Source organism: Gymnoscopelus microlampas (assembly GCF_963454915.1).
Source record: "Gymnoscopelus microlampas genome assembly, chromosome: 15".
NCBI lineage: Eukaryota > Metazoa > Chordata > Actinopteri > Myctophiformes > Myctophidae > Gymnoscopelus > Gymnoscopelus microlampas.
Genome location: NC_139952.1, coordinates 35469380 through 35483412, shown reverse-complemented (window position 1 = coordinate 35483412; position 14033 = coordinate 35469380). Strand labels below are relative to the sequence as shown.

Below are 14033 nucleotides of genomic sequence, written 5' to 3'. Positions count from 1 at the left end.
TACACATACACGCACGCACGCACGGGCACACATCTCCTTAACACTTTCCCAGCCACATGCCTGTGCAGTGTAAGCGATTGTTCTTCTTTCGTACATATTTTAAAACACCTCGGAGACACAAAGAGCGCAGAAACAAACAAAATAAAGGCGTCAGGCAGAAGAAGAGCGCCCGCGGCTGTGATACGGTCCTCTTCCCTCATTCGCCGCAAAAGGCAGCTTCATTAGCATCAGCAGTTACATTGGTGCTGTTTTTTCCACTTGCATCCGCAAAGGTTCTGTGAGGACTGCGAGTGTAAGGTTACGGCGCCGATGTGCTGTAGCTGCTGTGCAAGTTTCACCCTTTCCTTATTTCTTTGCATGTTTTTTGAGCCGTGTTGTAGCACTTTAAGTAACAATTTTGTTTTTTGAAGCAGCAGCCATTTAACTATAAATAATACGTGTAACAACAGTGAGGAAACAATATACTGCGTCACCATGAAGGGAGTTTCTGAATATTAGCAAAGATGAAACACTATTTAGGCGTAGCGTGTACTGTATGGCAGTGGTTCTCAACCTTCTCAGGCCGTGACCCCCTAAAATAATCAAATTTGAACTGGGGACCCCCACCCTGACAAGCACTTGGAATGCAGGAACTGAGGCATTCAATTTAGTTTGACTCGGTTCCACAGATAAATATTGTGAAAATAGCAGATTTTTCTTTTGCTTCTTTCTTATTATTTGACAATTTGGCCAATGCTTGACCAGTTTTTATAGTATAGTTTGTTTATTACTTTTGATGCAGTAATGGTCTTTTTATTTTCTTTGGGTATTAAAAAGGTCTGAAAATTCTTAAATTGTCACTTTACTGTCATCTGGGGACCCCCCCCAAAATACCCCCCTGGGGGGGTCCCGACCCACAGGTTTAGAACCACTGCCTTATATGCTGCCTTTTGGCGACCTGAATTTCCCTCGCAGGATCAATAAAGATCTTATCTTATGCACAGTCACAGTAAGGAGCACCTCCTCAGATGCTATGTAAGTAATAATAAACATAAAGAAGGATATAATCAACAACAACAATAATGTCTCGGTGACCTTGGCGCAGAAACGTATTGACATCTTTACAGAGTTTCACAGTACATGCTGTACTGACACACTCGGTACAAGGACGAGAGACTTGGACAGAGAGAGAGAGACAGTGCAGGGCCATTACTACTACAGACCGGTACATACTGTCCATGCAATGTGTTTTTACTAGATATTTAGCCCACGCTCATCTCATCCAGGGTGACTTCTTCCAGTGAGTACAATGAGATAGAGAGAACTGTGCCAGAGTCGATATATTCTAATGCTTAGGTCTGCAGCCCCAGCAGCAGCTAGGACAAGCCGAGCTCTCGCTCGAATCTCGATATCCATATGAAACGAGCACTGGGGCAGCCTGTGAATGGCTAGCTATAAATACACAGTTTAAATACTTAAATATCAGCGTGCTGCGTGACACAGTGCTGCTGCTGCTGCTGCTGCTGCTGCTGCAGAACAGAGGTCACTGTCAGTTTATATAGTCTAAGCCAGTGGTTCTCAACCTGTAGGTCCCCTCAGGATTTTGGGGGGGTCCCCAGATGACAGTAAAGTGACGATTTATCGACTTTTAAGACCATTTTAATACGTAAATAAAATTAATTGACCATTACTGCATCAAAAGTAATCAACAAACTATGCTATAAAAACTGGTCAAACATTGGCCAAATAGTCAAATAATACAGTATATAGGCAATAATTATGAAAATAGTAGATCTACAAGCTCACAACGCCCCATGTTGCGAGGCGTTGTGAGCTTGTAGTTCTGCTATTTTTACAATATTTATCTGTGGAACCAAATCAAACAAAATGTAATGCCTCAACTCCTACAATTCCAAGTGGCTTGTTCACATATGATTATTTTGGGGGGTCGCAGTCTGAAAAGCTGCTTTTGTGGTTGTGTGTTATTCTCTCTGTATGAACAGCTTTATTTCAGAAAAAGGCGATATGTGTAGTTTACAGTTCCATAGTTCTGTTAAAAGTGTTTTAATTTGAGAAAACACACACAGTAGTAACCGCAAAGAAATCATTTATAAAGTGCTGGCATGGTCACTAGGGCTGTCCTAATTACACATTTAAGTTGACGATTAATTGTCACTCAAATAATTGCGATTAACAATTTAATTGTGTGTTTGGCATTGAACACTGGAACTATGAATACAAATGTTTTTTTTTTGCCTTTTAGGCTTCGTAATAAAAAATTGCACAGGGCAGATATGTCAAATAACTTAAATATACAAAGAAATATTCATATTCATAATCATGTAAAAATAGCAGAAATAGCTGATCTACAAGCTTACAATGTGTCACGAATATTTCTGCTTTTTTAATATTTGAAAATGTGCGAACATTTTTCAAAATGAAACGATTATGCAAAATAATTGCGATTATCTCAAATAATTGCGATTAGACGATTATGTAATAATTGTGACAGGCCTAATGGTCACGGTGTCAAACATTTGAAACATTAGTAAAAGAAAGGACTTAAAACATCTTATTTGCACTCTGTTATTTTTAACCGTGTGTCTTTAGTTAATGTGCTTAATTAAGCCACTGTACTAAAGTGAAGTTGAAAATCAAATAAATAAATAAGTATTTAAATAAAATAAATCCTAATTATATGCTGGTTGTTGTTTTTTTATATCAAGGCCTGCATAGAAAGGTGAACCCTTTTTGTGATTCATGCATACTGTACGTTAAGCCAACCAAATGTACCCTGTCTTTCAGGCTCCTAATACGAACTTGCCTACAGCCTTTTAATCAGCATGCTATACACACACACACACGCGCACACACGGACACGCACACGCACACGCACGCACACACACACACACACACACACACACACACACACACACACACACACACACACACACACACACACACACACACACACACACACACACACACACACACACACACACACACACACAGGATAAAAGGGGGGAAACGAGAACATGTCTATTAGCTTAATGCAAAATTGTGCCGTTGACAAAGTTGAACTGAATTGACACTGACATAAATCTGTCATTGGTATAAGTATATGCTCATCATCACACTGGTGAAGTCGTGCATTTTAGTGCACACACTGCACAGTTCATGTTACAGAGTGTGCTGTGGCAGTACTAGTAGTCTTTTCCCTGGACCCCCAGGGGGTCCTTGAGGGGGTTCCAAGGGATCCCCAGGAATATTATATAGTTGATATAATTTAGCATGACAATCAGTTTAACCACTTTAACCCTACGTTATACTTCGCCCTGTTCAAAAATAGCCAACCTACAAGCTCACAACGCATCACACTGCGACGTGTTGTGAGCTTGTAGATCTGCTATTTTTTGAAACATTTTTGAAAATGAAGAATTGAAAGAAATAATGTGCTGAGCTGCTGGCCCCAGATAATATCTGCACTGGGATCTCTGAGAGTGAATGAGTGAACATACTGTATTTACAGTAGTACAGAGTATATGTTGTACTATATATGTGTGTGTGTGTGTGTGTGTGTGTGTGTGTGTGTGTGTGTGTGTGTGTGTGTGTGTGTGTGTGTGTGTGTGTGTGTGCGTGTGCGTGTGCGTGTGCGTGTGCTTGCGTGTGTGTCTAGACTGCAGTCTGTAGCCTGTAGCCTGGAGTGTCTTAAATAACTTGTTTTCTCATCATATCACATCACACGACCCTTCAACTCTGCTTTAGGGGATGCTGTGTGTGTGTGTGTGTGTGTGTGGGTGTGCGTGTGGGTGTGGGTGGTGAAGTCTAGCCGACTCAAAGATCTTCCATCATGCTTTGTGGCGTTTTACTGCCTCTTATAGAATTATGTTCTTTTTTCCTCCACTTTATCATTGATTGGTCGCATTTGTACCTGCTCTCTCAAATGACAAACCAAATTCACCTCTCCTGCAATCCCACCACTACTCAGATGCATTTAGCACACAAAATGCCATTTTGTAAACATTATTATCCGTTTGCATCTCTGTCTCCCTCTCTTTCTTTCCTTCCGTCTCTCTCTCCCTCCCTCTCTCCTTCTCTCTGCCCTCCTACAGTTTGGACCAACGTGGAGCCTCGGTCGGTGCCAGTGTTCCCTTGGCATTCATTGGTCCCTTTCCTGGAGCCCAGCCAACCAGGAGCGCCTGCCCAGCCTGCTGATGGCCAACAGCTTGTCAATCAGAGCAAAGGTAAGCTCCTTGCCACGCCCCTTTTTCTTCTTCTTTCCCTCTGGAAATCTGACATCATGACCGCTTCGTGCCACACGCTGAAAAGGAGGGCGTCGCTAGCCTGAGATGTTAACTACCTGAGTCACTCTTCATTGTTATAGGCGACGTAGTATTTATCGTCACTGTCGGGTGGAAACCTGGTATGGTCCAACGCTGTTACTTTTCAGAAAGTGTGAAGGAAAAAAACCTGTATTCCAATGGATCCCATGTAGTTTTTATTTTAGTCACAAGCTCATTTTCATTGGTTCAATATTTATAAAACCCTCTGACACACTTAACCACTTTAACTTTCACTTGAAAGAAAAAAAAGAAAAGATAGCCGATCCACAAGCTCACAACGTGTCGATGTATTATGAGCTTGTAGATCGGTTATTTTTGCTAATTTTGTGTGACACTGTAGTATGACTAAGTGTAGGGCGTCAATTTACGACGAAAAACATAAAAAAGTTGAAATATGGAGCTACTGGGTTTCTGCCCAACAGCAACGATATTCAGTACACCATGCCGAGTGCAACAGAAAGTACCATCTGTTCCTTACTGATTTCACCGCTTAACCGCTCTTAAACCTGGCATCCGTATTTTGGGCATGTCAGTATAATTGAAAATGAATAGCAGGTTTAAGTATAAATAAGGCTTAAGTGGGTAAATTCACTTCAGTCATGAAGAGAATATGTAAATGGCTGTGGGGGGGGGAGCTGGCTGTTTGGAATTCCGAGCCCAATGACAACATATCACACTGGACCACAGTCTATAAATCATGGTGTAATTAGGACCCTCTGAATCGTCGTTATTTGTTGCCCCATTCAGGCACCCCTGAGCAGTGGACATGCTGAACAATTGCTTTTTAATTGAGTGCATAACACCGACCAGCTCCTAACATACAGCGAGCGAGCGAGTGAACGTGAGGCCAGAACACGTGACAAAGTGTTATGTGCTGTTCGTTGTTGTCGTGGTGGCCATATTCCCCCAAGTTTACCCTCAGTTGTAAGTCACTGTCACTGCTAACCCCTACAGCTGGTCATGTGGGAGGGTGTCTAGACATTAGACAACCACATGTCTCCTCCGATAGACAAGTCGCCAGCCGCTTCTTTTCACCTGACAGTGAGGAGTTTCACCGGGAGAAGTGAGGACGTAATGCATGTGAACAGGCGCCTTGTTGTTTGTTGGAGCGCCCAGCCACGCCGGCTGTACCACGGAGGATTCAAACCCCTAGTCTCTGCGGTGGTGGGCAGGGACTTTACCCCCCGCGCCATCCAGATGCCCCCTTGACTGCCATTTTGACTAAGTTCCTGAAATGAATGTCCCAACCTGTATTGGGCCAGCTTTAACGCCACAGTGTGTGGTCTGACTCCACTTTTACGCCCCTCCATAACGGAATAATAATATAGTGGAAACTTCTTATAGTGATCATTTATGTCTGGGTCAAATTGATCACAATAAGCGGATGATTATTGTAACCACATTCTTTATCTTTGTCTTTATTTCTCATGCAGATTAAATTTGTTTACATTTGTAAGTATTTATGTGATTATTTTTAAAGTAATGAAACAGACAGCTTCGGCCATTACTTGGCTGGTCCTCAAGTCATTCATTTGTGACACTTCAGCAGCCTCCCTTACCGGTGCAGTTTCTTAACCCATTTAAACCGGGAACGCATCTGTGTAACCACTTAAACCATTATTTTATACTTTGGCTATTTAAAAATAGCAGATATACAAGCTCATAGCGCAGCACCGAGTGCCACGCTATGAGCTTGTATATCTGCTATTTGAAAAATCAATTTGTGCAAATCTTTTAATATACATATATTTAAAGCGATCATTTTTAACTCCAATCTTTGCTCCTGGGGGTCCCTGGAACAAAATATTTTGAGTTGGGGGTCGGCGGCCAAATACATATAATTTTGGGTGGTCCTTGACATGGAAAAGTTTGAGAACCATTGATATAGCAACGTAAGTTTTTCAGAAAACTGTTAGGATTTAGAAGACATTTTGTAGAATCGGAACCTCAGGTCTTAATGGGTTAAAACACAGTCTTCTCTCTCTTTTTAAATTGCTCAAACCAACCTATGGAAACCTTGAAATTGTCCTCTCCCAGGCTCACTGCCAATTCCTCTGCCTTTTCCCTCAGCAAGGGACCCACTCAAGAAGCCATTACGTGACCGGGCATTATCAGTCCACTTGACGAGGGCGGCTTCAACCACATTCGTCTTCATCACTAGCAGCCATGACTGTTTCTCATTGTTTGTGTAGACCAAGGGTTCCCAAACTTTTCAGGCCGCGACCCCCCAAAATAATCATATTTGAACTGGTGACCCCCCCACCCTGACAAGCACTTGGAATTGTAGGAGTTGAGTTACATTTAGTTTGACTCGGTTGGGTTCCACTGATAAATATTGTGAAAATGGCCGAACTACAAGCTCACAATGTGAGGCATTGTGATCTTGTAGATCGGCTATTTTAACACACACACACACACACACACACACACACACACACACACACACACACACACACACACACACACACACACACACGCACGCGCGCGCCATGATAAATGGGCGGAAGCGAGAACATGTCTATTAGCTTAATGCAAAATTGTCCTGTTGACAAAGTTGAACTGAACTGACACTGACATAAATCTGTCATTGGTATAAGGATATGCTCATCACACTAATGGTGAAGTCATGCAATTTAGTGCACACACTGCATAGTTCATATTACAGAGTGTGCTGTGGCAGTACTAGTAGTCTTTTCCCTGGTGTGTGTAAATTTCAATTTGGCCAATGTTTGACAATTTTTTATAGTATAGTTTGTTGGTTACTTTTGAAGTAGTAATGGTCTCATTATTAGTTAACTGTTTTTATTTTAGAGGGTATTAAAAGGGTCTTAAAAGTCCTTAAATTATCACTTTAGAAAAGTGTAGAAGACTACACAAGGTAGCTTGAGGAACACCATGTTTTGCTGTTACTACACTCTCGTCAGCTCGTTATCTGACAGTTTGTCATCAGCTTCGAGGAGACTCAATTTGTCAGAGTTGTTCCGATACTGATACCAGTATCGGAAAATCTGCCGATACGACCTAAAATGCTGGTATCGGTATCGGCGAGTATGGCAGTCTATGTCGATCTGATACCACGTAATTTATCACATGATCATATTTCATTTTCAGTAATATATATATATATTTTGTTATCAATTGTTTTTATTCACCACATCACAACAGCAATACAATTATGCCAGTATACATAGATGCATCATGAATTAAAAAAATACAAAAATAAGACACATATACATACAACACATACACAACCTAAAAACAACACAACAAAGGATCAACTAAAAGAAAATAATAAGCAAACCCACCCACCCCTCCCAGGACCAATGATGCCACGAACAGCAAGGGCCAAACACCATGGATAGATGTGCAAAGTTATACCACTGTGTAAGGACAGCCTAAATCAAGCCCTTAAGCTTATCTGCAATGCTAGACCATACGTTAACGTTTCTCTCGCTTGCGCCATGTAATCTCGCCGTTGACAGTTCTAGATTTACTATATCTAAAAAAGTTAGAGCCCATTGGCGAAATGTTAATGTATGAGGAGGTTTCCACCTCGTAGCCACCATCTTCTTTGCTGCTGTTAATCCAATTTACAGTAATATTTTGAATGCTTCAGTTGATGTTGCACGACTGTTTTATACTCTTACCGTACTATTTACATTATTATTTTACTAACTTGTAGCTGCACTTGAACAATTATTAATGGGATTTGTATTTGGTTCCCAAACTTTTTAATTTCAAGGACAAATGGAACCAAATGGACCCTTCACTCTCAGAGTTACAGACCTATAAGGGTCCATTTGTACACTCTCAGAGTTACAGACCTCTAAGGGTCCATTTGGAACCCCCTCAAAGAACCCCTGAGGGTCCCTGGACTACACTTTGAGAACCACTGTCCTAGATTTTTCTTTATATTACACACTGTTATCGGATCTGTACTCTGTATCGAGGTTCACTTATGTTTGAAAGTGAAATATACCTTTAACTTTTTCTCCCATATGTTGTCATGCATCAAAATAACCAAAATGAGCACTGTATGCGGACTACGTTTTTGTATTGTAATTTGTATTGGAGTGATTCTATCCCAAGCTTTTTGATCGATATAAGCGGTTGATCACTGTTCTCTTTTCCATTTCCTGAAAAGTGCTGGTTTTGGACATACAAGATTTCTGCCCGACAATAACGGATATCTACTATTATGTCACTTTTTTGTTCCAGAGCCTCGTTGTGGTGTAGCCCTGGTGAGTGAAGGGCGAACTGGCCAATCGGACATGGAGCGTGGCTCTCCATCACGCCCGCCCCCAAACAATGACAATCCTCCTACAGAAAGGGGCGGAGCTGACAGCGAAACAGAGAGTGACACAGACGACCCGTAAGTTATAAACATGTTTTCTACTGGGTTATTTATTTTGACCCTAGACCAGGGGTCTTCAACGTTTTTCAAGCCAAGAACCCCTTAGCTGAGAGAGACATGAAGCAGCCAGGGACCCCCACTACGTATTGAATAAAATTGTGTTGCATGTTAAACTTTTTCACAGCTTCATAGTCTCAATGTTGTGTAAATTAATGTTTTAATTTTTTTTGTTTACACACTATCTTTTCTCATGTTCATGTATTTTTAGACATTTAACCACTTAAACCCTCAATACTTAGTAAGCTTTGTAGTAACTGAGGACCCCTTGTTGAAGACCCATGCCCTAGTCCATATGTCTTGACAACTGGTACTTTGTTTTCTCACGTGGTATTGTATGTGATGCAGTGACAGGGTGATTTAGCCCTGTCTGTATGCCTGTCTGTATTTCTCATATAATGATAATACAGAACTTGAATAGCATAAAATAGAAGTATTGCATTCACACATATGCATTTTTTTGTCAAGCAAGTACAGCACAGTGATTTATCTGTATTCCATTATTCATGAATGAACTCATTGGCTTATTAAAGTGGGACAGCGCAAAGTCAACAGCCTTTGTTACCGTCGGTAATGCAGCAGTGGAATTATAATACAATGACTTCATGCAAAGAGTTCTGCTGCAAATGTTCCAACACCTTATGAAAACAGGTGTTTTTTCTTTTTTAAATGGTCGATAATTTATCTTTAGAGAATGCAAACTTTTCAACATTTTCAATCAATGGAAGATTTCATTAATTCACCACCATCTATCAGTAAACAAGGCTGTTTTTATAGTCGTCCTATACATTTGGAGATTAGTTCATTTGATTTGATATCACTCTTATACAGTTCATGGGCACAGGGGAAGGCATGACAGTGGACAATGGACTGCATTTACAGTATATAGCGCTTTTCTCCAAAGTGCTTTATAATGTATTTCACATTCACCCATTCACACACACCGATAGCGGAGGAAACCATGCAAGGCACGGTTTCGTTGTATTGAGTACAAAGGACCCCAATGGAAACAAGTCATAGTGCTTTCTTGGGTTTAAAATCCTCTTAACATACCTTGTATTGAACTGTACTTCCCTGTGCTTGTCTTTGCAAACTGTTAATAAAGTATTCAATCAATCAATCAATCAATTCCCTAACTGCTCATTGGGAGCAGTTAGGGGTTCAGTGTCTTGATCAAGGACACTTCGACACATAGCCAGGAGGAGCCGCGAATCAAACTTTGAACCTTTAGGATTCCAAGGAGGCCACTCTATCTCCTGAGCCACTGCCGCCCCTGACGCTGACACTAACACAGCCAGGGTTGGTGGTTCCATTCCTTGTGCTAGACACAGGGAATGATGTAGGCCAATAAAGGCATATAGCTATAAAAGTACAGATTGGACACAAGCACCCTTACTTCCGACCTGACGGCACTTAAATATACCACCATATAACCAACGCATCTTCATATTGAACAAGCACGTCACAGAGGAACCCATGAATTAATTATTCCGTTCTCACAGCGTTGCTATGAATGGAAGTGACACTTCTATACATTTATCTATATGATGTAAGCCACGGTTAACAGAGAGAAACACTGGCCTGTATACATACATTATATATACAGTGTATATATATAGTGTATATATATATATATATATATATATATATATATATATATATATATATATATATATATATATATATATATATACTGTCAGGTGGAAACCTCATATCTCCAAAACTGTTCCTTTTCAGGATTCAAATTAAAAAATATCAAAAGTAGCAGATCTACAAGCTCAAAAATGTGTTGCTTCGCGTCGCGTTTCGAGCATGTGGATCTGCTACTTTTGATGCTTCTGTGTGACACTGTAGTATGATAAAGTAGGGCGTTAATTTACGAAAAAACAATACAAGGTAAAATATGGAGGTAAGAGGTATCTTCCCGACAGCAATTATATATATATATATATATATATATATTTATTTATTTATTTTTTTCCCCCATTGAGCTCAGTGTTTGGTTAGTTATTACAGCCACTCTATTCCCAGGAAATGTCCTCTATAAAATGTAGGCCTAAGCATAAACTCTCTACCTTATATGGGTAGTCCCTTACAAGAGAGCCAGGAGGAGATAACAGTAATACCCATTCAAGACACAGTGTCTGACGTCTGGCTAAGCTTTCTCTTTTTCTCTCTCCTTTTCTTGTTACAAAAAGATAACCAGAATACTTTACATTTGAATAGGCCCCACTGCTTGTGGCGTATCGGCAACTTTATCATAAGTAGTATAGATCAGGGGTCTTCAACCTTTTCAGGCCAAGGACCCCCTAGCTGAGAGAGAGATGAAGCAGGGACCCCCTACTCTATATTGTATAAAAATTGTGTTTCAGATTAAAGTTTTTTTTTTTTTACTTAGTCTGCTCTTTCTTCCCTCTACACCTCTTTGCCAAAAATAGCCGATCTACAAGCTCTCAACGCCTCGCAGCGTTATTTGGCTAAAGTTCTCCTCAGAAAAGGGATGCTAGGGTTCAAGTGGTTAATGTAAAAAAAAAAAAACTAAATCCTATCACACAAAGATTTGGCGGACCCCCTGTAGTAACTCTGAGGACCCCCTAGGGGTCCCGGACCCCCTGTTGAAGACCCCTGGTATAGATCGTTTAACACCAGAGTTTGGATTTAACTAGGGCATGGCTCTGAGTCTAAGGAACTGTCTACTTCACTAAGTACAGTATACTTACATAACTTGTAGCACAGCTAATGTTCCGATTACTGTTGTACTACGACTTTATTGTGATGCTATTGGGAACTGTTTTGTATAATGTACTGAAGTGCAATCTCCAAATTCAACTTAGAACTCAATAAGTGCTGTCTGCTGTGGAACTGTCTACTTAACCCAGTCAATCCGGGAACGCATCTGTGTCATTTTAGATTTGAGCCATAACCATTATCTTATACTTTGGCTATTCAAAAATACTAGCTTTTAGATTTGCTATACATATCTTTTTTTTAAACAACATTTCTAACTCAAATCTTTGCTTCTGGAGGTCTCTGGAACCAAATATTTTACAAATGTTGGCTTTAAAAAATATATATTCAAAGATTTGCGCACGTTTTCCCACGATTTTTCAAAAATAGCAGATCTACAAGCTCTCGGTGCAGCGCTATCAGCTTGTTTATCTGCTATTTTTGACTAGCCAAAGAAATCTAATATGACACAGATGCGTTCCCGGTTTGAATGGGTTAACATAGTTTAAGTCTGTGTTGCTCCGCCACATTCATTCCGCACACCATTAAAAAAACATTGTGGTCGAAGCACCGCGGTTTCTGCGCTGACTCTCTGCAAATGTAATAAATTGAAAAAGCAAATATAGTGCATGCTGTTGCCCCGAGAGTTCGCTTTCCCTTGAACCCTATAGAATTCTCAGCATTCAGATTACGAGTGCAGCTGGTTTGCATCTGTTGTTGCACTAAAATACGTAACTGTAGTTTGTATTGTAAAGGCTCCACAAGAGCATCTGTTCAGTCTTGTCTGTCCAGCGCTCACTTGCTCTCTCTCTCTTTGTCTCCTTGTCTGCGTCTGCCTCGCTCTGTCCCTCCCTGACTCTCTCCCTCACTTTCGTTCTTAAAAAAGAAAAATGTATTTGTGGCATTTTGTTAAAGGGCAAGACCACTTTGTTAGAGGTTTGGGTTGTGTAGTTACCATGCCATGATGTAACTCCAAAGGTGGACAAGAAATCAAAAATAATTGCTCCATTGATTAGAAATTGATCATTCTAAATACACTCCTCATTGACTTACATTGTACGGTGAAACAGCTCTCAAAGTCACTCTTGTAGCCCGTAAACGAACACAAACAAAGTTGATTCAGACAATATAGAACATATAGACTAAAATATGACTAAAACCAAATCAAAATTTGCTGTCAAAATTAACACTGGAACAGAGATTGTGAGAGTGCTCTCATTCCCCCCCCCCGAATGGTTGTTTCAGTGTGACTCAGACTGACACTGTTATGGTGTCTAGGCTGACACTGTGGTTCTTCAGTGCCTGCTCTCAGGGTCACAGCTGACTGTATGAAAATACATTCAGCAGAACGAGAGACGGAGAGAAAAAGTGATAGTAGTGTTGTATTGATGTATGCTACAGTATATGGCTTGGTAACAGACTATTCTCTTTCAGCACAGAGGTTTAGACTTTAAACACTTTAACCGTGGCATCCCAATTTGAAACATTTAATGTCATTGTACTAAATTACTAACTAATGTAAATTTAGGTAACGATGACTGATTAAACAACTGTTGTTACTGTTGCAAGTACAAAAAGTAATAAACAAATGTGGCTGAAAATATGGAAATGATCATGTCTAGAAAATAGCAGACTGACAAGCTCGAAACGGTTTACCATGTTTTAATCTGTTGGCCCCCATATGTGGAGTGGCCATAGAGGGGAACCCCTGTATATATATTTATTTATTTGATTCATTTCAGTACATTTATCATCGAAGTATACACAGACCAACCAATCCATACACACAGAAACATTATGTCATGATTGTATAATTTTCCTCTCAAGTTACTATTAAATATATCATACATTTATGTTGGTCTAACTATAGTCCATAACATCTCTATCATGTCTTCCTGGGGTTTCATTATAAGGAACACACTTAATAAAAGGAAATCCTTAAATGTAACACATAAAAAACAAATGAAAGCCTCTCTTTGAAAATCAACCACTGTTGTTGTGTTCCTGTATTAGGTTTTGTGTTGATTTGATGTGTGCCCACTGCCCCCTAAAATACAGACAGGCAAGGCCAGTTTTTCTTGCTGTACTAATACTAAGCTTATACGACCATAGAGTATATGACTCAGAGTCAAAGCAAATGCTATCCTCAAGTGAATTAACATTCCTCCTCTTCTTGTAACTTTATCCTTGACTTCTGTAGCAAAACTGTCCATGAGAAAGATGAAATAGAAAAGTCTAAAGACAGCCTTGACTATAGGCAGGCAGACATTCAAGGTTTTTTGACAAGGCGTCAGGACGTGCCTATTCCTGTTTTACAGCTATGCTGTGTTGTCTGTACATTCACAGTACTGATGGGTTTGCTTGACCTGCGTAGTTCTGATGAAAATGTGGTATTATTTTTATATCCCTCTGCTATAGCCAGCGATGTAGCAGAGGGTAAAGCTAGCTAAATTTAGCCTACATGTTTTATTGGTGAAATTGTTTATCCACCTCCACATCAGTTGTTCGCAAACTTTAAACACAGTTGGGTTGCTTTTCATCAACCTTCACTCAACAGGGTGCCTGACCACAGA

The 14033-nt window shown here is 40.2% G+C and overlaps 1 protein-coding gene across 5 annotated transcripts in view; it reads left to right on the top strand.

Annotated features, from left to right (window-relative positions):
* cica (capicua transcriptional repressor a) overlaps positions 1-14033 on the top strand; it is a 55391-nt gene that overhangs the window by 16998 nt on the left and 24360 nt on the right. For all 5 annotated transcript variants that reach the window (XM_084081040.1, XM_084081041.1, XM_084081038.1 and 2 more), the window contains exons 4-5: positions 4092-4223; positions 8541-8694. In XM_084081040.1, the coding sequence (XP_083937166.1) occupies positions 4092-4223; positions 8541-8694 (286 nt within the window). The remainder of the gene's footprint in view (positions 1-4091; positions 4224-8540; positions 8695-14033) is intronic.